Source organism: Mustela erminea, chromosome 2 (assembly GCF_009829155.1).
Source record: "Mustela erminea isolate mMusErm1 chromosome 2, mMusErm1.Pri, whole genome shotgun sequence".
In the NCBI taxonomy this organism is placed as follows: domain Eukaryota; kingdom Metazoa; phylum Chordata; class Mammalia; order Carnivora; family Mustelidae; genus Mustela; species Mustela erminea.
In genome coordinates this window covers 94,672,376-94,699,233 of record NC_045615.1, presented here as the reverse complement: position 1 = coordinate 94,699,233, position 26,858 = coordinate 94,672,376, and the positions used below count along the sequence as shown (strand labels likewise).

General features: G+C 42.1%; 1 protein-coding gene across 1 annotated transcript in view; it reads left to right on the top strand.

The window, feature by feature from the left end:
• Positions 1–5,065: 5,065 nt before the first annotated feature.
• The window catches only part of TBC1D9 (TBC1 domain family member 9), a 121,296-nt gene continuing 99,503 nt past the window's right edge, over positions 5,066–26,858 (top strand). Inside the window, exon 1 of the mRNA XM_032333469.1 lies at positions 5,066–5,349. Coding sequence (XP_032189360.1) covers positions 5,220–5,349 — 130 coding nt within the window. The 5' untranslated portion in view covers positions 5,066–5,219. The remainder of the gene's footprint in view (positions 5,350–26,858) is intronic.

The window sequence follows — 26,858 nt, the reverse complement described above, 5'->3', positions numbered from 1 at the left end:
TCCCCCCGCCCTGTCCACAACTTGCTGTCTTCTCTCCTTTCTTCATTCCAGAAACACAGCGTTTGACAGAGGTGATATGGTCATAGTTCTTCAACATGGAAGGAAATAATGTTTTATTCATTTTTGATTTCCAGAGCATCTCAGAATTCACAAGGTGGACTGATTCACTGAATAGAGGCCGGGCCTCTATTACAGATCTGAGATATTTTGAAGACCCTTTTCCTCAGTGTGCACTCTATGTAAGGATGGTCTTGGCTACAGATTGGTTTAGCCGCTCAGTGCTGAAAGAACCAAACTGTGAATTCTGTATCATCAATGAGCTCTATTGCTTGCAGAGTAGACATGGTGGTGACTGGTTGATCTGGTTTTTCCAGTTGGATTAGAACTGAGATCCACTGTGAAGGTCTCTTCAGATATCAAACTACATAACATCTTGGATCTTTGAAACAGTATCACCCTTCTTTACTCCAACTGGTAACCTAGTGGTAACACTAGAAATTCCAAATGTCCTACCGTAGCTACTGCTCTTCCAGGTTGGACAAGAAAAATATGGGCACTTAAAAAAGTGGTTTTGGGGGGCGCCTGGGTGGCTCAGTGGGTTGAGCCGCTGCCTTCGGCTCAGGTCATGATCTCAGGGTCCTGGGATCGAGTCCCGCATCGGGCTCTCTGCTCAGCAGGGAGCCTGCTTCCTCCTCCCTCTCTCTCTGCCTGCCTCTCTGCCTACTTGTGATCTCTGTCTGTCAAATAAAATAAATAAAATCTTTAAAAAAAAAAAAGTGGTTTTGGGGGTCCCTGGGTGGGTTAGTCATTAAGTATCTACCTTTGGCTCAGGTCATGATCCCAGGGTCCTGGGATTGAGCCCTACGTAGGGCTCCCTGCTTTTCCCTCCCCCACTCCCCCTGCTTGTGTTCTGGGCTCGCTGTCTCTCTCTCTGTCAAATAAATAAATAAAATCTTTTAAAAAATGGTTCTTATCAAAATGTTACCTTCAGACAGAAAGCTAAGGGAGGAGTTGGTTTTCCCCAGGGGAGCATTCGTACTTCCTAACTCTGCTCTGGGAGTCTTCTCTGCTGAGACTAGACCTGAATTTTCTACAGACGTGCCCACTATTGAAGCTGCCGGAGTTGAGAGGTGAGAGGGGGTGGGCAGAAAAAAGTGCCCAAGGCTCCACAGCATTTCCAAAGGTGGGGAAATCCCTAAAAGGCAAAATAAAGACTAATTTCGAGAGGGTTGAGGAGAGGGAGGAAAACACACCAGGGTAAAGGTGAAAAGCAGGAAAAGTAGAAACACTGTAGGAATTGGGGGGGGGGGCGGGTATGGAGTTGAGAACTGCTAAAGACAAATTTACTACCCTCACAATTTTGTTTCAGTTAGATGTGCCCACTAAGTAGTCAGCCCGTTGGTTGCTCCAAGGTGGGGGCATCAAAACCCTGTTAGAATTGATTCTTTCTATGCGGGGAAGGGGAGGGCAGATGATCTCATTGAGACACAAAGACTGACATCATTTACCCCTACCTTATCTAGGCATCTGTTACATCCTTTTCTTCTTTAAGTGGTATGAGATGATCCTTGGGCTTAAAACCAGTGAGAATGAATTGAGGCTAAAAATACCTATCTCACTGAGGAACTGGTTGGATTAATTAGGTTCTCTTTGTATTATTTCTGGTTCAGGTATATTTGATTGTCTTTTTTTTTTTAAACAAACCTACGCTTTTATTAAAAAGTGGTTATTAAAATGGTTAGTTCACAGTATGAGACCAGCAAGCTGCCATAAACTCCTTGTAGCTTTTCTGATTCTTTGCAATGCCTTCTGCTATAGGTAATATCATGATAATAATGGAAACCCCGATTTCCTGGAAAGAATGGGCTCTAACTCTTAACAGAAACTAGAAAATAGCTAAAGACCAACATTTTGTAAATTTGTTTTTTATTATTAATTTTACATTTTACTCTTCTTGAAGGCAAAGATTTTTAAATGTTTTGTTTGCTTGTTATCCCCAGGGCCTAGAGTATAGTAGGCATTAATAATTATGTGTTAAATGAATGAGTGAATGAATGAACACATGGATTATAAGTAGTAGCATTTGGGTGCCAATAGATAAAAAATGCTAAACTAAAATCACACTTTAGGATTATGGTAGAGCTACCAAGTCACAACGTTGAGCAGTATGATAAGGATAGTCTAAAAGACAATATGAAGGGGGACGAGTGGGTGGCTCAGTCTGTTAAGCATCTGCCTATGTCTGGGGACATGATCTCAGGGTCCTATGGGGCTTTCTGTTGAGCTGGGAGTCTGCTTCTCCTTCTCACTCTCCCTCTGTGCCCACCCCCTTCTCTCTCAAATAAATAAATAAATAAGATCTTAAAAAAAAAAAAAATATGGGACTCCTGGGTCACTCAGTCTGTTACGTGTCTGCCTTTGGCTCAGGTCATGATCCAGGGTCCTGGGATGGAGTCCCTTGCTCAGTGGGGAGTTTGTTTCTCCCTCTGCCTGCCACAATGCCTGCTTGTATTCTCTCTCTCTCTGACAAATAAATAAAATCTTCAAAAAAAAGAGACAATATGAAGGTACTTAGTGGAGTTTTAAAAATGCTAATTACATAAAATGAAGGAATATTCATGGGAGCCTTCACAAATATTCAAAGTTATATAAATTATATTATTAATTTTTTACCAATGTATGATTTGCAATCTTAATGTTTATTGCCATAGATTCTCTGACTAAAGGCACTGTGCTATGGCCAAAGATGCCAAATGACATTTTGGAGTCTGAGTTAAATATATGAAGTTTCCACAAATGCCCAGAGGTCTAAAATGCTTCCTAAGAGGCAGAAGGTCAGTCAATGTGGTAAGGGAAAGAAAGACTTCCATTCCTTGAGAGCTCACTGAGTAGAAACCAACAGGCACAGGGGCAGCCTCATTAAAATGGCTGGGATAGGGCTGCCTGGGTGGCTCAGTCAGTTAAGCATCTGCCTTTGGCTCAGGTCATGATCTCAGAATCCTGGGATCCAGTTCCCCACTAGGCTCCTTGCTCAGCCTGCTGCTCCCCTGCCTGCTGCTCCCCTGCTTGTGCTCTCTCCCTTTCACTCTCTGACAAATAAATACCATCTTTTTTTAAAAATTTATTTTTTATTTTCAGCATAACAGTATTCATTATTTTTGCACCACACCCAATGCTCCATGCAATCCGTGCCCTCTAGAATGCCCACCACCTGGTACCCCGACCTCCCCCACCCCCGCCCCGCCCCTTCAAAACCCTTAGATTGTTTTTCAGAGTCCATAGTCTCTCATGGTTCACCTCCCCTTCACATTTCCCCCAACTCCCTTCTCCTCTCTATCTCCCCATGCCCTCCATGCTAGTAAATACAATCTTTTAAAAGAGTGGCTGGGGGGGCGCCTGGGTGGCTCAGTGGGTTAAGCCTCTGCCGTCGACTCAGGCCGTGGTCCCGGGATCCTGGAATCGGGTCCCGCATGGGGCTCTCTGCTTGGGGGGGAGCCTGCTTCTTCCTCTCTCTCTTTCAGCCTGCCTCTCTGCCTACTTGTGGTCTCTGTCTGTCAAATAAATAAATAAATAAAATCTTTAAAAAAAAAATGGCTGGGATGCGTTTACTTTGCTATTGAGGGAATTCAGCCGTACAAATGAGAGCTACAGAAGCAAAATTGCTTCAGTCCACACAAAGTCTCATTTGCTTTGAGAATGTTTTTGCTTTGCTTATTTGGAAAGGAAGACATCTCTAGGACGTCCAGCTTCCACAACAAAGCAGAGCTTGGTGAATTCTCATCATTTGGGAAGTAGAGCCTCTTTATGCTGATCTGGCTGTCTGCAGATCTCCCAGGTGTAAAAAGAGGTGAAAAAAGGTCATCAGATATATAGGTAGATCAGCTGTGATCCCCAGAGGCTTTAAGGATTGGGGGAACGAAAACCGTTCAGGGATAAAACCGGCCTTCGTGTGTCTCTGATTTCAATGATTTATAAAAAAATTTTTCTATTAAGTGTGAATAAATCCCTGAATTCTGCTGTGCCGGGTCCTCAGAGCTCCAAATGCCTGATATAGGAACAGCTGTAGTGTGAATTAGTTGGACTAAGCTCTTGGGCTGCTTCCAACTTCGCTATTGCTCATGCCCCACAGGTCAAGGAAAGAAGTGATGTAATGCACTTAGCTGTGCCACTTTAATTACAATGCAATGGAGAGGGGGAGGGGTTATAGGCGGTGACAAGTTTAGCGCATGACTTGCCCTAGGGATGCAGGAAACAAAAACACCGCCAACGATTGGCTGCGTCCACTTCCGACCGGGTATCTAGCTCCTAGTCTGGAACCTTGAAACACTAATTTCCTGGGAAGAGGGGTGGCGCTAGCCTACAGACCGTCAACCATAAACACGCAGCGCGCGCACACTCACACACATACACACACCCCCGCGGAGGCTGGCAGCGTCCTCCTTGCTGAAATGGGCGTGGGGCCGAGCGCTTGGCCCACGGTCCCCAGAAGGTTGCCCCAAAGCCGGCCGCAGAGTCTAGGCTCGGCGCTCGGGACCCGCGGAGGCCCCGCGTCCGCGGAAACTGGTGTCACCCGGGCCGGGTCCCAGTGAGCCGCGCTCGCGTCATTCATTCGCCGCGTCCGGAGCGTCCTTCCAGCGACGAGCTGGGCTTCGCTGCGTGTGCCCGTGGCCCCGACGCGGAGTGTTAGCGCGCGGTGACCTGGACTGCGCGGAGCGGCCAGAGACGGAGGCGGCCCGGAGCTCGGCTCGGTGCTCCGAGAGCAGCCGCGGCGCAGCCCAGCTCGGCCCTCGCCGCGGGGCCGTGTGCGCTTCCGTCGCCCGCAGCCCTGCCCGCCGCGGGCCCGGATCCCGGGACTGAGCGCCGCCACTTCCTCCTCCTCCTCCCGCTCCCCTTCCTCCTCCTCCCGCTCCTCGCGCCGCCGCAGGCGGGAGTCGGGCTGCGGGGCGGCGGGCCTGGGCGTCTGCGGCCCCGGGCTCGCGGGGGGCGGCGCCGCCGCGGGGAGGATGCTGCTCGCCGCGCCCGCGTCCTCCCCGGCCTCCCGCGGGGGCTTTGTTGTGGCCGGGGCGCCGCGGGCGGCGGGCTGGTGAAGTCGCTCTCCGCCGCCGCACCTAGCGGGCGAGAGGGCGCGCGTGTGCCCGGGAGTGCGCGCCTGTGCGCGACGGTGTGTGCAGGACCCGACCCGCGGCCCCATTGTGTGTCCGCCCGCGGCGCCCGGGAACATGTGGGTGAACCCCGAAGAGGTGCTGCTGGCTAACGCGCTGTGGATCACCGAGAGGGCCAACCCCTACTTCATCCTGCAGCGGAGGAAGGGGCACGCGGGCGACGGAGGCGGCGGCGGCGGACTCGCGGGTAAGGACCCGCGGCCAGTCGGTGCGGGAGGGGGGCCCGAGCGCTGCGGCGCCGCCCGCGGCCCTGGGCTGCGGGCACCCGGGACGCCGCCCGGTCCCCTGGGGCTGGGCGGCCCACCCCACTTGGGTGCGTGGAAGGCATCAGGAGTCGTGATTTTTCAGTCTGTGAGAGTGATTCTTCTCTTAACCTTGTCAGGCTAGGGGGCCCTTCGAGTACCGGGCGCCCCTAAGTGGGTGATGTTGATGAGAATGGAGATGGGGGGGGGAGGGAGCAGCCCTTATGCATTGAATGCAGTACTCCTCCCTACCCGCCCCCCACCCCTGCCTATTCCCCCTTAAAAATGCCGCTTTGTATATGGGCAAGAGGGGTAGAGGACGATTAATTTTTCCTGCCTCCTTTTTGCTGATCATGGCAGGATCACGTATAAAATGCTCTTTTGTTTCCAGGGAAGCAATCAGTAAGAGGCTGGTGTGGTCATTTCGCGTATTAGTTATGACAGAAGAGAATGAAAAAGGATTTTTGTGTTTGTTGTTGTTGTACCTAATTCGACATTATAAAGCAAGTTATCTGGTTGTAAAAAGAATTACCGGTGTGTCTGCATTTTAACTATTTTAACTCAATCACTGAACCCCCTCACAAGTTATTATTAACAACGTAACTCCTACTAAACCCCCCTGCCTAATAGTTTCGGGATTGTAAAGTCAGACCCATATCCCAGGTAGTGCCATATTAGAAAAGCCTTCGTTATTAACTAACTAGTTTGCTTGTTTCGGAGGTTACAAATAATCTTGAACTCATACCGTATTGGAGAAATTGGACCTTCCCTCTCTCCATGGTGGTTAGCAAAAAGAGAACTGGGATACTTTTCACCATGAAGTTAGCAGAAGAAATAGGAGAGGTTTAACTAGGAAAGAGACTGCAGAAAAGAGATGAACTTTGACCTCTTAGGAGTCCAAAATGTATCACCCTCTGGGAGCTTGCCTGCTAGCTAAATTTTTGTTTTCAAAGCGTTGTGCTATGAACTAAAAATTTTTGATATGGTATGTATTTGGTTACGATTATAGTTCACAGACTAGTTTCCTCAAGATTAAAATTCAAGTGATACATTTTATATGTGGGTTTAAAGGATTTTGCTAGTATATCATATTGCCTATACCTAATGATTTTTCTACATTTTTTCTGCCAGAAAAGAGAAGGCAGTATGCTGAACTCCAGACCCTATTCTGGAAATTCTGATTAGTGAGGTAGAATCAGAATTTTCCGGTTCATTTTGTAGAAGTTGTCTAACTATATACACTAGTATGTAGCTTGCATATCTCATACTGGGATCAGCCCAGATTGTCCTTTGAGCCTAAAACAACAACGTAAAGTAGGTAGTTTATCGTATTAACAAAGAACATTTCCTGCCTGGAGTTAACCATCCTACACTGTATAACTACTAAGTGGTATTTCTTTTCTAGAGTCATATGCCGTAGGTTATGAGAAATTCAGAAATGCAGAGCCTTCTTTTCCTAGTTAATATTTTTATTATGTTCTTCCTGACTCAGAACTGTACCTAACCACAGTCCACCTGGAATCTCATTATTGATAACTTACTTCAGAAAGATACAGTTACATCTTTTTACAGCTATTGCAGTCATTGCTAGAATGATTGAAATTATTATAACGAGTAAAAATATTCCTGCCAGCCAAGGCTTTTTTCCAACTACAGGAGGAAAAATGTCTGCTCAGATAGATTGGTGCCTTAAATGTAGCAGGAACATTTTAGAAATCCTTGAACGATGTATAGCATATTTCGATCCTAACGTGAGCTGCTTCATGCGTTCATCAACTTACTAAATCATTTAACAAATATTTATTGGCAGTGTCTGAAGCGCCAGTGTCGTGAAGCTCACAGCCTTGTGGAGAGGACAAGTGTTGATAAAATGATCACATAAATTAATATAAATTAATATATATTTGCTACTCACAGGGTCCCAGCAGAAAATAGAACCAAACCTAGTACAAATGAAGAGAATAGGTGAAAAGACAACTTAGAAAGATGGAGGCAGGGTTACCAGAATCAGAGAAAGGCCCAGTGGGTGGGGGGCACTGTTACCCACTCCCAACCCCCCAACCCCACCCTACCCCCAACCAGCCCAGGTGGCAGGAATGATGTTACTGGAAGCCTTGTGTGCTGAACCCAGGCAGGAGGTTTTGGGGCTTCCTAAGAAGCAGACTGTGCTAGAAAGAAACACAGAGCACAGCAAAAAGGAAGTGGAGAGGACATGCCTGACTTCTCTTCTCATACGGTGTTAGCTTCTGCCACTGTCTTTGATCTGTGGCATCCAAGAAAGCCAGCTATACAGGATGTTCTGGTAATCTAGTCCCTAAGGATCAGCCTCTGAGGGATGGATCTGGGAGGTGGGAACAAACTGAGAATGACTGGTCCTGATCAAAAAAGAGAGGAACATGTGTTGGTTACCCTACTTGGAGAAAGGGGGTAGGCATGGGGGCAAGGAACATTTCCCTGAAGAAGTGACACTTGAGCTGAGAACTGAAGGAAGTTTTTTTGTTAACAGTTTGCTACTTTTCTATATCGTTTTTTGTTTTTTGACAACGTATCTCTAAACACATGTTTTGGTTTTGCCTGTTTTTTGAATGAGGAATGAATGTAATCAGAGTATGCATTCATGTGTTTGGATTCTTTGCTCAGCATTGCAGTTGTGCTATTTATGAATGTTGTTGCTTATGGCTCTAGTTTATTTTTCTGTGCTGTATGGAATACTGTTACATGAGTATACCACAGTCATTTGTTCATATTTATCCATTGTATTATTGGTGGATCTTTGAATGATTTGTTTGGGGGCATTAAAGGCAACGTAGCTATGATCTTTCTTGTGTGTGTTTCTGGTGCCTGTGGGCATACAATTCTATTTGGTCTGTACCCAGAAGAGGAATTACTAGCTCATAGGTTATGTGTATCATCAACTTCAGCAGATAATACCAAACTGTTTTCCATAGTGGTTGTACCAGTATACTCCCAACAGCAGGGAGTATTTGGGAATTTCCCTTGCTCCATATCCTTAACAATATTCTTTTTTTTTTTTTTTTAAAGATTTTTTATTTATTTATCAGAGAGAGAGAGGGGGAGAGAGCGAGCACAGGCAGACAGAATGGCAGGCAGAGGCAGAGGGAGAAGCAGGCTCCCTGCCGAGCAAGGAGCCCGATGTGGGACTCGATCCCAGGACTCTGGGATCATAACCTGAGCCGAAGGCAGCTGCTTAACCAACTGAGCCACTCAGGCGTCCCCTTAACAATATTCTTAACAATATCATCAGTCTTTGTAATTTTTACCATTCGGATGGTTTTATAGAAATATCACATTGTGGAGTTCATTTGCTTTTTCCTAATTAATGAGGTTGAGCACCTTTTCATGTTAATTGGTCATCTGAAATATTCTGACATGATGGAGTCTTTTGCCCACTTTTCAGTTGGATCGTTGTCTTTTTCTTACTTATTATCAGTATTTTTAAAAATATATTCTGGTGAGGAGTTCATAGTTGGTTCTACGAATGGCAAAATCGTCATTCTGTTGCTTGCCTGACTGTTCACTCTCTTAAGGAGAGAGTGATTTCTTGCTTAATTTTAATGTCCAAATTCTTTAAAGGTTCCATTTTCTTTTTTATTTTTTTAAGATTTTTTATTTATTTATTTGACAGACAGAGATCACAAGTAGGCAGAGAGGCAGGCAGAGAGAAAGGAAGCTCTCTGCTCCCCGCTGAGCAGAGAGCCCGAGGCCGGGCTCTACCCCAGGACTCTGGGATCATGACCTGAGCTGAAGGCAGAGGCTTTAACCCACTGAGCCACCCAGGCGCCCCTAAAGGTTCCATTTTCTTTATGGTTGGTGTGTTGTTATGTCCTGTTCAAGAAGTCTTTTTCTAGATTGAGGTAAATGTTATCTTCTGGGAACTTTTCAGTTTTAACATCTAAATTTATATTTACAGTTAACTGGAAATTAATTTTTGCATATTGTGTGAGATAGGGGTCAAGTTTTATTTTTTAAAAATTTGTGTGGACATCCAGTTGTCCCAGCATGAATATTGGTAAATCTGTTGTTACTGTTCTGTAGGGCTACCTTGGTCATAAGTCAAGTGACCAGATATATGACAATTGGTTTGTTTGAGTACTCTAGACTCTTTCTTTTATTTATTAAAATATTCTTGCTCCAGGACCACACTATAGTTTTATAGTAAGAGTTTACATTCATTTAATCAAACATTTATTTTTTAAAAAAAGATTTTATTTATTTATTTGACAGACAGAGATCACAGGTAGGCAGAGAGGCAGGCAGGGAGAGAGGAGGAAGCAGGCTCCCTGCTGAGCAGAGAGCCCGATGCGGGACTCGATCCCAGGACCCTGAGATCATGACCTGAGCTGAAGGCAGCGGCTTAACCCACTGAGCCACCCAGGGGCCCCAATTTGATCAAGTATTCTTATCTTGTTTTTTTGTTGTTGTTGTTGTTAAGAGTTTCTCAGCTATCTTTGTCTTTTACATTTACACAGCATTTTAGAATCAAAGTATTAAAGTTCCACTGAAACAAAACCAAACCAAACCACAGCAGCAATAAAAACTTAAACTGTTGGGATTTTGATTGCAATTGCATTGAGTCTATAAATAAATTTGGAGAAAACTGATATCTTTATAGTATCAAAAGTCTTCTGTGTAGATCTGTTAAAATTTCTCCTAATGATGTTTCATAGTTCTCTGTGAGAGGGTTTACACATATTTTATTAGATTTATTCCTAGATATTTTGTACTTTTTCACTCTACTGTATATTTTATCTTTTTAAAATTTCGTTTTCTAGGGTGCCTGGGGGTGTCTGGGTAGCTCAGTTGGTTGAGCATTAACTCTTAGTTTCAGCTCAGGTCATGATTTCATTGTCATGGGATCCAGCCCTGAGTTAGGCTCTGTGCTCAGTGCCCAGTCTGCTTGTCCCTCTCCCTCTGTTCCTTCCCCGACTCTCTTTCAAATAAATAAATAAAATCCTTCAAAAAAGGAAACAAGTTTCTAGGATTCCTGGGCAGCTCAGTTGGTTGGGCTTCTGATTCTTGATCTTAGCTCAGGTCTTGATCTCAGGGGTGTGAGTTCAAGCTCCATGTTGGGCTCCATGCTGTCTGTGGAGCTTACTTTAAAAAAAAAATTCTCTCTAAAATTTTATTTTCTAATCATTTCTTTGTTGACCTCTAGACATTGTTGTTATTTTTTATATTGACCTTATATCCTAATCTCTTATTTAAGAAATTTGCGTCCTTATATATTAGTAGGATTGGATTGTCCTTTTTCTTTTTCATAACATTGTTCTGAAATGTGGTATCAAGATTATACTGGCCTTAAAAATTAAGTTGGAGAGGGGCACCTAAGTGGCGCAGTTGGTTAAGCATCTATCTTACTCTTGGTTTCAGTTCAGGTCATGACCCCTAATAGTGAGATCCAGCCCTTCCTGGGGCTTCACACTTAACAGAGTCAGCTTGAGACTCTCTCTGTCTCCCTCTGCCCTTCCCCTGTGCTCTTCTCTCTCTCAAATAAATGAATAAATCTTTAAAAAAAAAAAGTAAGTTGGAGAGAGCTCACTATGTTTAATTTTCTAGAAGGGTTTATGTGATAGCAATATTATTTCATCTTAACATGTTTGGCAAAATTCACTGGTGAAGAAGTCTAGCCTTGAACTTTTATTTGTGGGTTTGTTGAACGGTATGACAACTATTCAAATAATTTAAAATTTTCTTTTATTGTCAGTTTTATAAGCTGTTTCTTAGATTTATCTTTTTCATCTAGATTTTCAAATATTTTGGCATTAATTTGTTAATAATCTCATTTTTATAATATTCTCATTTTTGATATCTGTAGGATGTACAGTGATATTTTAGGTGTCTTTTATAAATAACAGAGGTTTTTTTTTCCCCTAATCCAGCTTAAATTTTTGTCTCCTAATATGATTATTTAGTCAGTGTACATATGACTTTGGTTTAACTGTACTATCTTATTAAGTGCCTTCTCTGCTCTATTTTTAATTTTTCTTACCTTTTGGTAGGCTATGGGATTTTTTTTAGTGATTACATTTTCAAGCCTTTTATTAGCTAGAAATTTTATTTTCATTTCACTATTCTTTTAGTGGTTACTCTGGAGATTATAATGCATTCCCTAATTTACAAAGTATATTGTTCATTGATACTTTCATTTTATTTAATTTTTTACAACTGGTACTTTTAATTTTTTCTCAGATAACAAAAGGATGTTGGAATACTTTAACTCCACTTACCAGCCCCCCACTCCCAACTTGTATACCATTGTTTTAGTGTATTTTAATTCTTAAATATTTTAATATGAAAACATATAATTACTACTATTTTTAAGTCTGTATTCAGTTACATTTCCACATATGTTTATAGTTTTTGTTATACTTTCTTCTTCCATTTCTGTGCTTTTTTTTGGAATCATTTTTCTATTGTCTGGAAAAAAAACAAAAACCTTTTCTGTTTCCCGTAGTGAGAGCCTGTTGCTGAAGAATTTTGTTTTTATGTTTGAAAATGTATTCATTCTCCTTTCATTCTTGAAGGATATTGTTGTTTTGAATGATTGGCAGTTAATTTTTTTGTAAGTATGGTTAAGATATTGTTCTATTGTCTAATGATTTTCTTTCTTTTTTTTTTTTTGAGGAGTAAATTGTCACTCTGAATTAATATTCCTTTGTAGATAACATGCCTTTTTCTCTAGCTGCCTTTAAGTTTTTCTCTTTGATTTTGGCTTTCTGCAGTTTTTAAAAAATTTATTTTACTTAAACTCAATTAATCAACATCTAGTGTATTATTAGTTTCAGAGGTAGAGTTTAGTGATTCATTAGTTGCATATAACATCCAGTGCTTATTACATCACCTGCCTTCCTTAATGTCCATCACCTAGGTACCCTGTTCCCCACCCTCCCCCTACCTCCTGCCACCCTCTGGGTTTCTGCAGTTTTATTATGACCCAGCTGTTTGTGGATTTTTAAAAGTCCTGCTTCATGTAGTAGCACTTATTTCACTAGTTTTGTAGACTTCTCATCCACTGTCTCTTTAAATCATTCTTATCATCTTTATGGCATACCCATTATGTGTATATTAGATCTTTTCATTGTATCTTTTATGTCGGTTACTTTCTGATTTTTACTTGCTTCATCTTGGTTACTTTCTTTTGGTATATGTTTTAATTTACCATCTCTTTAACTGTATATAGTCTGTTAAGCCTACCTGTTCTGAATTACTTTTTAAATTTGAAAATTCCCATTTGGCTCATTTTTATAAATTCCAGTTATCTATCAAAACTCTTAATATTAAACAAAATCTATCTTGGGGGCACCTGGGTGGCTCAGTTAGTTAAGTGTCTGACTTGGTTTTGGCTCAGGTCATCTTAGGGTTGTGAAATCAAGCCCTTCATTGAGCTCTGCGCTCAGCGGGGATTCTGCTTGAGAGTCTCTCCCTCTCCTTCTGCTCCTTTCCCTGCTTTCTCTCTCTCTCTCTAAAACAAATAAATCTTTAAAAAAAAAAATCTGTCTTGAGCATGGCTAGCATAGTTATTTTACAGTCTCTGTTCTCTCCCATATCCCAAGGTCCACGTGGGTTTGTTGTGTTGTCTCTTGTTCCTCCAGTTTTCATTCATGCTGTTATGTTTTCCTGTGTGCCTGGCTACTTTTGATTATGCGCTGGACATTGTACTTCTGCTTTGTAGAAGTAATCTGAAGTAACAGATGATTGATATGAGAGAATTTTTTTCTTGCAGTTGCAAACCTAAATCACATTAGTTTTAGGTATTGATATATTTCAAAACTGAGCTCTAACCATGGTGATTTTTGCCTACTTAAGACTCACACTTGTGATTAGGTTGTAGGTTTTGCAGATCCCAAAGCAAAGAGAGGGAAGCATCATTGGTTTCTCTACCTCTTTGGTGGCACTGATTCCTATCCTTGTCTTCCCAATCACTGATTCTATTAATCTGTTAATCTGTTAAAAGCACATCCAGACTTTCAGCTACTCAGCAGTGCCTTCTAGAAGAGTCAGAGGCTTCCCAAAATAATAGCTATCCCATATGTAAGGCTCTTCTCTTTGAGCTGCTCTCTTTCCTAAGTGAAGTAATTTCTCTTTTTTAAAATTTTTTGATATTTTAAGGTATATTTTATTTCTTTTGTATAGTTGTCCTTAGTAGCAAATTACCTTGTGTGCCATTATAAGGTGGCTGCTATTATTATTTCCATTTTCTACAAAAAGAAAATAAGGTGTCAGAAAGATGGTATGACTTGCCATGGTCATGGCTAGTAAGTTAAAGGCCTATTAGATTTTGTATTTATTTATTTTTCTTTACAAAACTAATTATAATGGTGTGGACTAATCTTACTTTCTTTACTAGTCTCCTTAAGAATCTAATAAATATTAAACTATTGATGCTATCTCTGGAAAAATGAAAACACCCCCCAAAATTTACATGCAATTTCAGGAGTTCTGTGAATCCCAAGTGAATTAGTACATAAATGCTTCAAGTTAGAAGATGTCACCAAAAGATCAAGACAATTTCTCATTACGGAAATCAAAAATATAATATCTGCTATAGGCTGTTCTGTCAGAAATGTGTTTAAGTACCAGCTATTATGGGTGCTGAACTTGATAAAGATATACAAGGAAGGCAAAGGCAAGATTCTCTTGCTGAGCCCTTCATTAATAACCTAGTGATCACACCTGTATCAATAAATTTGGGAAAAGTAAGAACATGTGCAAGGAGATAATGATACTAGTGAAGACTAAGGTTCTCAGATTGTTTCCTTTGGAGATTCAGCACTGGACTGCCCAGGAATTGGATTTTTTAATCACAGGGAGACCTTTGCAACTAGAGAAATACCCCATTTGCTTACTGATGAAGAAAACCAGGCTATCCCCTAAAAACATGTCTCTTTGACACAAATTATTTTGAGCTGAAAGCAATTAAGAAACAATAAACACGGAAAAAGCTCTCACTTTCACTTTAAGACAGGAAATAAATTCCCCTTTTCCTGGAGACAGACTCCTATTAGCCCAGAGAAGCACCAGAGGAATTTGTAAATAAACCATGTTAAAATAACCCTTACCTTCCTAGTTAAGGAACATGAGGACTGTCTAGCTCTAGTTGGATTACTCCTAGCCCAAACCCTCATGTTCTGTCAGTGTTTCACAAAGTATAGTTTCTTTGACTAAAAGCTATAAAAGCTTCCTGCTCTGGCCACTTCTTTCTTTCTTTAATCTCCTGTGAAGGCTTCCATGTACATGGACAAATTCAGTAAAATTCTTATTTTTTTCCCTGTTATCTTTGTCAGTTTAATTTTCAGACCCAGCCAGGGATCCTAAGAGAGTCAAGGAAAGTTTTTCCTCTTCTGCATGAAGAACTCCCAGTGGTGAGAGAAAGAATAAAACAATGCTCTTAAAGCCCTCACTGGTTAACAGGTACCTGCTTTTAGGGTAAATGCTTTCATGTTGCTAATTCATAAGTACTGTTATCAGCAAAGTTGGCTCTAGTTGCATTTAGCAATAAAAGTTTTTCTTTGTAGATTAACTTATATATAAAAGCATTTGTATTTATATGTTAGTTCCTAATGAAGTCTAATGTTACAACTGGTGATTCTGCATTGGGATGGACCGTCTAATACAGCTGTATATGGAGTTGGCTCATAATACAAATAAGCATTACTAGCAAGGAGCATGATTAGATAAAAGCAGGTATTGCTTGCTTGTTCCATGAATTTCTCCCCCCTCTGCTTGTTAGGATGAACTTTAAAAGAATTTTGTCTGCAGAATGCTTTAATCACCCATTCCAATTTGTCTTGAGACTTTACCTTATTCTACAAAGAAGCTGAAAGGTGAATGCATATAATTTGTGTAGGATTTGAGATGGCTTTTGACATCTTCGGGTTTTTGTAAACTGGTCTCAAAAAGTAGCGGGTGGTGGGGGCGCCTGGCTGGCTTGGTCAGAGGAGTGTTTGACTCTTGATCATGGGGTGTGAGTTCGAGTTCCACACTGGGGGCAGAGATTACTTAAATAAATAAATAAATAAATAAATTAATTAATAATAAGTTCTTTAAAACGGAGGGAGGAGAATATTTACTCCAGGGTTTCCTGCATAAATTTGAGGGTTGGTACTGACCTCTTCTAGGGACACTGTGTATACATTCTGCTTTGCATGGGGATCCCACCTTAGGAAGCGATCAGGTTCTCCATTGTGGGGTGGTTCCTACACCTGTGCAAAAGCCTACACAAAGCCTGTTTTGTAGTTGTGTACAAATCAGGACTTTGTCATTCGGAACTGGGTAGCTTATGCCAATAGCTCTGGTAGGTACCACCTTGAGTTCTGGGTGTCAGAGGCCAAAGCCCATGTGTGCTCCAGGGCACAGCAGAGTGTAGAGAATGCCACAGGAAAATTGGAAAACCACCAGGATTGCTCTTTGCACAACTTCATGGTCACTACCTGCGTCACAGGGCTCTGGTCTTTTCCAGTCCATCCCTTGGTAAGCAGACCTTGGGGTTCACATCCCCGCCCCATCTGTGACCAAGAGATAGCATTTAGGAAGTTTCTCTTCCTTTCTGAGCTTGATTTCTTGATGTAAAATGGCTGAATAATCCTTAGGTGCCTGTTGTGAAGATTCTATTTAAGCTAAGATATGTAAAGTACAGGAAGCATAAAGAGCCATTCACAGATGATGGCCCATCCTTGTTCTACCCTTGCAGAGGATCTAGGGGAGGTGTGAGGAAGCAGCTGACCCCTAACTAATTCACAACAGTGTGTGAGCCCCGGGAAAAGTCTGCAGTTTACAGAGACATTGCCTTTTTCAAAGGGCGCTGTCAAAGCAAATGGATGACTGATATTTTAGGCAGCTTAAAAAAGCAAAGTCATAATCAGGCTTTTGGAAGATGGAAATTTTGTTTTTTTAAATGTGATTTTTGATCAACAACTTTAAGTTGTTTCTGTATACCTCCCTTTTCCCCCTTCCCTTCCAGGACAGGCACTTTTTGAAAACTGTCAGGAAACCTAGTACTCTCTCCCACTGTCCTGCCTCTTTCCTCCGTCTCTCTTTCCTCTCCTCTCTCTGTGCGCAAATGATTCTGACTTTGGCAAGTGGGACTTCTAAGGAGAAGTTTGGGATAGGAGGCAGAGAGGAGCTACCTTTTCTCTCTATATGGATAAGTGGTTATTAGTCAGTCAGGAGTTTGTAATTTAGAAACATGGATTCTAATAGTTAAACCGGAGAATGACGAAGAAGTCCTTCACCCACTTTCCCTATTTCTTTGTTTTCCTTACTAGACAGCTCAGAGAGGATAGACCACTCATTTTTTTTTAAAGATTTTATTTATTTATTTAACAGAGAGAGAGAGAGAGAGAGATCACAAGTAGGCAGAGCAGCAGGCAGAGATAGAGGGAGAAGCAGGCTCCCTGCTGAGCAGAGAGCCAGATGCGGGACTCGATCACAGGACCCTGAGATCATGACCTGAGCCGAAGGCAGTGGCTTAACCCACTGAGCCACCCAGGCGCCCCAAGACCACTCATTTTTAAAAGTGTTCTAAAGTTGCCACCAGCATCTAACTTTCTTCAGTCTTCCTTCACACTTTTGCTCTTAGGTTATTCACGTGTCCTTTCAAGAGAGCTGGGATCCATTCTAGAGTTCCATTTAGGTTCTTTCTAACTCCTCTGGAGATCTGGACTAGGAACTGGCATTTAGATGAATCAACTCTTAACTTTCCGTGTGGGTCCTAGGAGCACAAAGCTGGACAGGTAACTGTCTAGTCCAAGAGGTGAGGTCTGTGAAATACCCCCTCTCACCTGCCTCATTCAAAGAGTTACAGACTCATCTCTGTTTACACTCTGAACAACAGAAAGTGAACGCTTATTGATCGCATTTAGTTTTTTCCTAAATTACCTGCGTGTAATATTTCTTAATAAGGAAAACTATTTCCATTTCAGTAGTACCAATTAGTCTTTTTAATCTCTGTTAACTGAGGAACCAAGGTAGTCCTTAATGAAATTGAGCAAGACTTAACAGACCTGTATTTGGACTTTTTTCATTAAAGCATAAAAAGAAGAAATCATTGATTCATTTACTATCTCTCACCCCACTGCCATTTTATAACATTTATGTATCTATTGCTATAGCAAATAATAGAAAATACAGTGTTTTTAAAAACATCTTTGAATAAAATTTCATATATATGGTTAAAAGCTAAATTTCAAAGCATTGTTATTATGGCCATATTTTTTTCTGTATTAACATACAATGTATTATTTGTTTCAGGGGTACAGGTCTCTGATTCATCAGTCTTACACAGGTCACAGCACTTACCATAGCACATACCCTCCCCAATGCCACCCCATCCCTCCCACCCGCCTCCATTCCACAAACCCTCAGTTTCTTTCCTGAGATTAAGAGTCTCTTATGGTTTGTCTCCTTCTCTGGTTTCATCTTATTTCATTTTTCCCTCCCTCCCCCTATGATCTTCTGTCTTGTTTCTGAAATTCCTCATATCAGTGAGATCATATAATTGTCTTTCTCTGATTGACTTATTTTGCTTAGCATAATACCCTCTTGTTCTTTCCATGTCTTGCAAATGGCAAGATTTCGGGGTTTTGATGGATGCATAATCCGTTGTATATATGTATACCACATCTTTGTCTGTTCATCACTTGATGGACATCTAGACTCTTCCTATAGTTTAGCTATTGTAGACATTCCTGCTATAAACATTGCTGTGCAGGTGGCCCTTCAGATCACTACATTTGTATCTTTGGGATAAATACCTAGTATTGCGATTGCTGGGTCATAGGGTAGCTCTATTTTCAACTTTTTGAGGAACCTCCATACTGTTTTCCAGAGTGGCTGCACCAGCCTGCATTCCCACCAAAAGGGTAGGAGGGTTCTTCTTTCTCAGCATCCTTGCCAACACCTGTCATTTTCTGACGTGTTAATTTTAGCCATTCTGACTGGTGTGAGGTGGTATCTCACTGTGTTTTGATTTGTACTTACTTCCCTGATGCCGAGTGATATTGAGCACTCTTTCATGTGTCTATTGGCCATTTGGATGTCTTCTCTGCATAAATGCCTGTTCATGTCTTCTGCCCATTTCTTGATTGGATGTTTATTCTTTGGGTGTTGACTTTGATAAATTCCTTATAGATTTTGTATATTAGCCCTTTATCTGATGTCATTTACAAATATCTTCTCCCATTCTGTCGGTTGTCTTTTGGTTTTATTGACTGTTTGCTTTGCTGTGCAGAAGCTTTTTGTCTTATTGAAGTCCCAATAGTTCATTTTGGCCTTTGTTTCTCTTGCCCTTGGAGATGTGTCTAGTAAGAAGTTGGTACAGCTAAGATCACAGAGGTTGCTGCTTGTATTCTCTAGGATTTTGATGGACTCCTGTCTCAAATTGAGGTCTTTTCTCCATTTTGAGTCCATTTTTGTGTATGATTTAAGGAAATGGTCTAGTTTCATTCTTCTGCATGTGGCTATCCAGTTTTCCCATTTGTTCAAGAGACTGTCTTTTTTCCACTGGACATTCTTTCCTGCTTTGGTCTCTGTGGTCAACTCTAGTTGACCGTAGAGTTGAGGGTCTATTTCTGGGCTCTCTATTCTGTTGCATTGATCTATGTGTCTGTTTTTGTGCCTGTACCTACTGTCTTGATGATTACAGCTCTGTAATAGAGCTTGATGTCCAAAATTGGGATACCACCAGCTTTGGTTTTCTTTTTCAGTATTCTTCTGGCTATTCAGGGTCTTTTCTGGTTCCATACAAATTTTAGGATTATTTGTTCCATTTCTTTGAAAAAAGTTGATAGTATATTGATAGGGATTGCATTAAATGTGTAGATTACTCTAGGAGCATGCAATAGACATTTTCGCAATATTTGTTCTACTAAGCCATGAGCATGGAACTTTTTTCCATTTCTTTGTGTCGTCCTCAATTTCTTTCGTGAGTACTCTGTAGTTTTCTGTGTATAGATTCTTTGTCTCTTTGGTTAGGTTTATTTCTAGGTATCTCATGGTTTTGGATACAACTGTAAATGGGATCGACTCCTTAATTTCTCTTTCTTTTGTTGTGTTGTTGGTGTAAAGAAATGAAACTGATTTCTGTGCATTGATTTTATATCCTGACACTTCACTGATTTCCTGTACAAGTTCGAGCAGTTTTGGAGTGGATTTTTAAAGAATCATATCATCTGCAAAGAGTGAGAGTTTGACTTCTTCTTTGCTGATCTGGATACCTTTAATTTCTTTTTGTTGTCTGATTGCTGAGGCTAGGACTTCTAGTATTACTTTGAATAGCAGTGGTGATAGTTGACATCCCTGCCCTGACATCTCTCCTAAGATCCCTGATCTTAGGAGAAATGCTCTGAGTTTTTTGGTCATATTTTTAAATTAGCACTTGATTATGTATTTTTTAAATTAATTTTACAAATATCATAAAGTATAAAGGCAGGGGAGCTAACATTTGCTGAAATCCTTCTGTGGTTCAGGCATTCTGCTTAGAACACATCGTATGTCACAAATTTGGTTTTCAGAACAACCCTGTAGGTTAGATGTTCCTTCTATTATAGATGAAGAAACCGAATGCTTTAAGAAGTAAGATCCTTGGGCGCCTGGGTGGCTCAGTGGGTTAAGCCGCTGCCTTCGGCTCAGGTCATGATCTCAGGGTCCTGGGATCGAGTCCCGCATCGGGCTCTCTGCTCAGCAGGGAGCCTGCTTCCTCCTCTCTCTGCCTGCCTCTCTGCCTACTTGTGATGTCTCTTTGTCAAATAAATAAATAAATAATCTTAAAAAATAAAAAAAAAAAAAGAAGTAAGATCCTTGAGGAGACCTTGCTGCTAACATCTTGGATTTGTACTTGAGTTTGATTGAATTTGGAAAGGGAGAAGGAAGATTAAAAGGGAGAGAGGAGGAAGCACTTGGAAAGCAAAAGGAAGCTGGAGCAAAATGAGCCCCAGTCTTAGAAATGCAGGCTTGAGTGTGGAAATGAAGGGAGCAGGAGGAGCAAGGCTGCCCCTTTTTCCTGGGTTGTGATGTCACTGACTAGCGGCTGTCATGGGTGACACTTTACATGACTCCTGTACACCAGGGTGGAAATCCAAACACCATCTCTCGATTTTCCTAAAAGGGTTTCCAAACTTTTCCCATTTCCAGTTTTCTAGCAAGCTGTCTTTGGGACCACAGTATGGAGCCATTCCAGTTAAGAAGCATTGACACTCTGGGTGAAGGACAGACAAGGGCAAGGCCTGTTTGTATGAATATTCCACAGAGAAAATCAGTATCCATGCATATCACGAGTAAGATCAGTCTCAAAGAATGTATGGTAGCCGTGGAGGTAAAATGTAAACTTGACATATAGTCTTGATTTTTGAGTAATATAATTTATGTCAAATGTCATGAAGATTTTCTCTGCTTAGTATCTGCTTTTCTCTGTGGGTATAAAAATATTGAGTTTTCAGTAGGATCATACTTCTCAGACATTTTTTCCTTTTAGAAATACTTAAGCCGGTGGGGATTTGAGGAGGTCCTCGAATGGCCTGAAATCGTACATAAGACTCATGGAATTCATTAGGAGTGTGTATTTTTCTAGAGCAGAGTCTCTGCCACTTCATTAGCTGCTTAAAGTGGATTGTGAATCAAGTAAAGGAAGAGCTCATACCCTATAGTCTTACCTTTCTCAGTGCTGACTTTCCCACCAACGCAGTTGTCAGAAATTTATTGCTGTTGCTTTTACCAGGATTACTATGCATTGTAAGAAATCGTATCCATTTTTAGGTAATTCTGTGGCTGTATATTGTTTAAACAATGGTAATACATCAGTGTCCTTGAATACAGTGATAAAAATGCTCTTGCTTCTTTTACTCTTACCTTGATACCCAGATGTGGGACTGTTCAACTACAATTCTCAGTTTGTTATGGTGGGGAGGATCCTGGGGGTGGCGGGTGTGTGTGTGTGTGTGTGTGTGTGTGTGTGTGTGTGTGTGTGTGTAGGGGGAGAGGGAAGGGCCCAGGGAGGGAAGGAGCTGGCTTTTCCCTTCCTTCTAGATGCCCTTTGCAGGAAGCCTTCCCTGGGATGCTCTGTAATGTAGAGCTCACAGCTTTAACAGGTAACTCCCCTGTTTCTCCCTTATCATTTCTCCTCCTCTGTGGGCAAGGGCAGAGAGGAATGGAGTCTAAATACAGAACAGTGAGTTGACATTTCCCTTTGCCCCTTTCAGGTCTGCTATCAGACCAGTTTGTGCAGTTCTAAGCAGATGGCCTGGCTAATCATTACAGAGCCTGCCCCCCCCCCTCCCCTCGCTTAACTGCCAGAAGCTAATCTCAGAATCGAAGAACTGCGAACTCCTCTTTCTTCCTGTTCTCTGTGTTTCAGCTGGGTCACCTCTTGTCTCTCAGTCCTGGCCTGAGGTTACCGCCCCAGTGTAACCTGGGATCTTGAGGACGGGGTGCCATCTGCTCTGTGACTTGAACCATTTGTCTGTTCTTGTCTGTGTATCTGAGAGCCCACTGTCCCCCTCTTCCTGGCACTCTCCCCGGGGAGAGCCAGTTTCCCCCTCTTCTGACAACCCCATCTTCATGACAGATTCCATAAAGGCCTCATGTCATTTTGTTTTTGAAAAGATTCATAAACGTATGGGCTGTCTGTTTTGGGGTCCTGCTAATTTTGTCCTTATGATGCCAACTTCAGGGATGTGTTTGACCACACAAACGCCCTAGGACCTTTTCACAACTTAAATAACTTTACTTGTACCCTGGGTAGAGAAATATCTAGAATGTGTTTTGATCTGTCTCCCCTTCCTTAGTGCCAATAGAACCTTTGGGCTGCAGAGGACAGCTCCTTGCTTTTTTGCCTTTTGTGGACATTTCAGTTTGTTACTGGGACTGTATATAGTTGGATGTCACAGCTGTACTAAACTTCAGCAGGTGTGCTTTTAAAAGCCTCTTGCAGGTTTCTGTTTCTCTTCTGCTTCTAACCCACATTTTAAGATTTTTTTTATTGACAGAGAGAGAGAGAACACAAGCAGGGGGTGTGGGAGAGGAAGAATAACAGACATTTTTTAAGTTTAGAAGAGCACACAGATTTTTAACGTCCTTAGCTCAGCACTTTCTTTTCCTTATTCATATTTACCAGCTTGAACATTGTCTTAAAGGATCCCTAATGCTTAAACAGAGGGAGCGAGAGTATTTTCAAAAAGATTTTTTAGTCATTGGCCTAGTCATCTCTGAAAGGGCCTTGGAGATGCTCTTCAAATAGAATGTAAATGTCACAGAGAATATTTGTTGCTGTTTGAGATTGTTTGTGGCAGAGAGAGTTTGATAAGAAATTATGTATTTGTCTTTCATTGTAAATTATACTCATAGTAAGAGAGCTTGAACATTCTTGGTGGTTGCTGTCCTCAAGGGATTTCTAGAATGGAAGGAGACCCAGCCATGCTAGCTCTTTTTTTTTTTTTTTAAGTTTTTATTTTTAATTTTTTAAAGATTTTATTTATTTGACAGACAAAGATCACAAGTAGGCAGAGAGGCAGGCAGAGAGAGAGGGGAGGAAGGAGGCTCCCCACTGAGCAGAGAGCCTGATGCAGGGCTTGATCCCAGGACCCTGGGATCATGACCTGAGCTGAAAGCTGAGGCTTTAACCCACTGAGCCACCCAGGCACCCCCATGCTAGCTCTTAAATGTGTGACCATGACTCTTAACTTCCTTGGGACTATTTTCCTTCTGAAAAGAAGAGTGGTTCCCCCCAGCCACCTGACATCTTCATTGTAAGGATCTAGTGAGCTACTGAAAGTGCTTGGGAAGCTGAAAGCATCTGTCAGGTTTCATATGGGGTCCAGATTTTGTATTTCCAAAGAATCCTCCATCCCCTCTGCCAAATCAGCAGTAGCTGCAGTGACAGTATCCTGAACCCACTGGGCAGCCCTCACCTTGGTGACAGTAAGCACCAAGTGGAAATAGTGCATACACAAGACAGACTTGCCCGCGGGAGCAGACAGAAGTTCCTTAGAAAGAAGGAAGGAAAGAAAGGAAGGGGAGGAAAGAAGAGAAGAAAAAGGAAAAGAAAAGAAAAATGTTTGGTTTCAGTAAACTGTCTGGAGTGACCAGTTGTCAGGTCCTGTATTTTTTAAATCTAAGTGAAACTGACGGACTATTCCTTATTTCTTCGGGAGTAGATCACGCATGATTTTTACGACCCACACAGTCAGACAGTTCCATGTACCTTGTTAGGATTTCATTCTGGGACAATCAAAGCAGGAAATGGGGAGGGAGCCTGCCTCCCTGTTCTTGGGCAGCCCTTTATCCAGCTTCCCAGGCTCCCAGAGACAATCGGGAAGAAATGAGTGTAAACACACACACTAAGAATTTCGTGTTGTGTAGTTTTAAGTTGTTGGGTTCTTTGCTGAAATTTAACAGGGAAAATGAAGCTCCAGGCATTAAGAAGGACTTACAGTGCCTCCCTCCCCCAAGCCCCTGAAGGATCTAGGAAACAAGTCTCAGAAAGAGAAATTTCGGGGCGCCTGGGTGGCTCAGTAGGTTAAAACCTCTGCCTTCGGTTCAGGTCATGGTCTCAGGGTCCTGGCATTGAGCCCCACATCCTGCTCTCTGCTCAGCAGGGAGCCTGTCCCCCCCACCCCCCGCCTGCCTCTCTGCCTACTTGTGATCTCAGTCTGTGAAATAAATAAATAAAATATTAAAAAAAAAAAAAAAAAGAAATTTCTCTGGGAAGACTGTTTCTTATTTTCCCCAGGGCAAGTCTGATCTTGACACCAGCTAAATAAAGGAGGGATTAGTAACTGGATGTTTAATAACTCCTGGCATTTTAAACTCAAATAATGATTTTTGAAGGGGACTGAGGAAGGAGGGAGTGGAGGGAAGAGGGATATTGTCTATATAGGAAAGGTCAGTTGTTTAAAATGTTCAACACTTAAGAATATTCTTTATTGCACAAAGAAATATCTTTTCCCAAATATTTTGAAACATACAGGCCTCTCGGGCTGTTTTTGTTTTTTCTCTTTCTTTGTTTTTCTAGCTTTAATAGAGATATCGTTTATGGTTATAGAGATACATTTCATTACTGTGAACAATAACCGTAGTTTTTTTGAGTGTGAGGTGCTACGTGGAAGCTGGTCTTCATCCCGGCGTCAGGAAGACAATCAGGAGTGATGGGACCAGGGCAGAGTGGTGAACCCACGCCTTATGGAGCCGGCTAGTCTCAGGCTGTTACTTACACTGGCATTGTACAGTTTCACCATGATGCCCATTATGACAGTTTACAAATAGATGCTGTTGGTCGGAATGTATCAGTAGGAATGTTCATTCCCTGCTATTTATTCAACAGTTTTGAAATTAGGCCCAAAGGGTTACTGATTCTAATAATCACACTTTCCATAGAAAACCTGGTCTCCTGATAACACTGAAGGAATTCTGGGGCTCGGTGGAGTGTTACATCCTGTGGTATAAACAGCTCTGGAAAGACTTGAGTTCGGTATTGAAACCGGTTTTAGCTGGTGGCGGTGTGGCTGAAGCAAGCTGACCAAGACCAGATTTTATTTCAGTTAATGAAATAAACACTTAATGAGATGAGATGGGAACTGAGCAATGGTTTGTTTGAGAGCTTGGATGAAGAAACAATGAGAGTGTCCTAATTGGGAAAGGTGTTCTGATTTCCCAAAGGTCTTTATGTATTTGAGACATCTTACAGGAGTGTCTCCCTATTAGGGCAGAACACATTTGCATAATGGAATATATCTGTTGCTGTACAAAGGTACCGGTTAGTGTGTGGTTTTCTTTCCAAACAAGACCTGTGGCAGGTGTCTGACAAGGATAAACAACAGTCCATGGAGTCTTGCTGTCCTGGAAGTTAGCCAGGGGAAGATTAAGGTATATATGATCTAGCCCATGCCTCTAAATCCCACTCCCCTTTAATGACTCAAAATCCATCACTTCTTAATGCATTATTCATACACACATCAGTGCTCTTTTGAGTTTGTGTTTTCGTCGGGTACTCCCCATAGGGACCGTGGTGTAATGTTTAAGAGTATAGACTTGTGTTTAAGAGCATGGCTTTGAAGCTGCTCCCTGAGCAGGTCAAGGTATCCCTTCTGAGCCATGTAGCTGGAAAAGCACAGCCCCCCCCGCCCGACCTTAGATGGAGCTGAGGCCATTCACCACCCATCCCTCTTACCCAGGTACCTTTTTGCAATGCAGACATTGCTCTGAGACCTGAGAGAGCCCTGTGCTTGAGTTTGAAATCTACTCACTTCCAAGCTGGTGTGATTTGAGACAAATTGCATTTCCCTGCCTCAGTCTTCTCATCCTTCAAAGACGGGTCCAAGTACCCTTGTACTGGAGTTGTTTACAATGACACATGGCAAGCATTGAGGACAGCACTTGGAGCCTAGAAAGAGCTCAGTAAATCATGGCTCTGATGAAGAGGAGTTCCAGAACGGGCAGTGAGAGTACGGAGGTTCACCCCATGGAACTCAGCTCCTTTCGGCAATAGACAGAAAGCAGTGGAGGCCCCAAGGAGCCTTGCTTCTGACTGGATTCAGCCTCGAGTTCCAAAGCACCAGTTAGGAATCATTTTCACTTCCTAATGTAGTGGAAGAAGAGGATTTGGAATAAGAAAGAAATGGGGTTCTGAGCCCCAGCGCTACCAATGCCAGGTTTTTTTTTCCCCCTATAGGTGTAAGGTGAGAAAGATAACTGCTCCTTGGGATTTTCACTAAGATTGGATGTATTAGGAGTCTGGAGTCACTGAGGTGCTTCGCCAACGTTTAGCTTAGTATTGTTTTCCTGTGAGCTAGGACCCTGGTTTTAGACCTGGTGTTCTGTCACGAAATGCACCAGTTTGCAAACCATCTACCCTTTGGTGAATCAGTCATTCTGGTGATTTCAAAGGCTTGTGTTTTTTGTTTTTTGTTTTTTTTTTAAATGGGCTAGTCAGAGGACAGTGTCTAGATTTGGGCAGTGAGACTCCTCATAATAATTAGTGATCTTAATAATAATGATGCGTAATACCAGTTGAATACTTACAGAGAGTCTGGTGTGCTCCTTTGACCATCAGAACAACCCCCAGAAGTAGCACTCACCATGATTCCTGCTTTTTGGAGGAGGAAACTGAGCCCAAAGTCACTCAGCCAATAAGGGCTTGAGCTAGTGGTGTGTGAACCCCAGCAGTCTGCCTTGACCCCACCTGCTGAAACACTGTGCAACCTGCCTCCTGTGCCCCTTGCATTTCTGGAAGCAAGTTTAAATGGTGCCATGGTCCGGGTACCAATGTGGTTGACCATCTTTGGGTAATGGATAGGTATCCTTTAAAACTTGAATTCGTTGAAGACTGGTAAGTAGTGTTTGACTATTTATTTTATTTTTTAAAGATTCTCTTTATTCATTTGAGAGAGAGAGATGGAGAGAACACAAGTAAGGGGGGAGAGGCAGAGGGAGAGGGAGAGAGAGA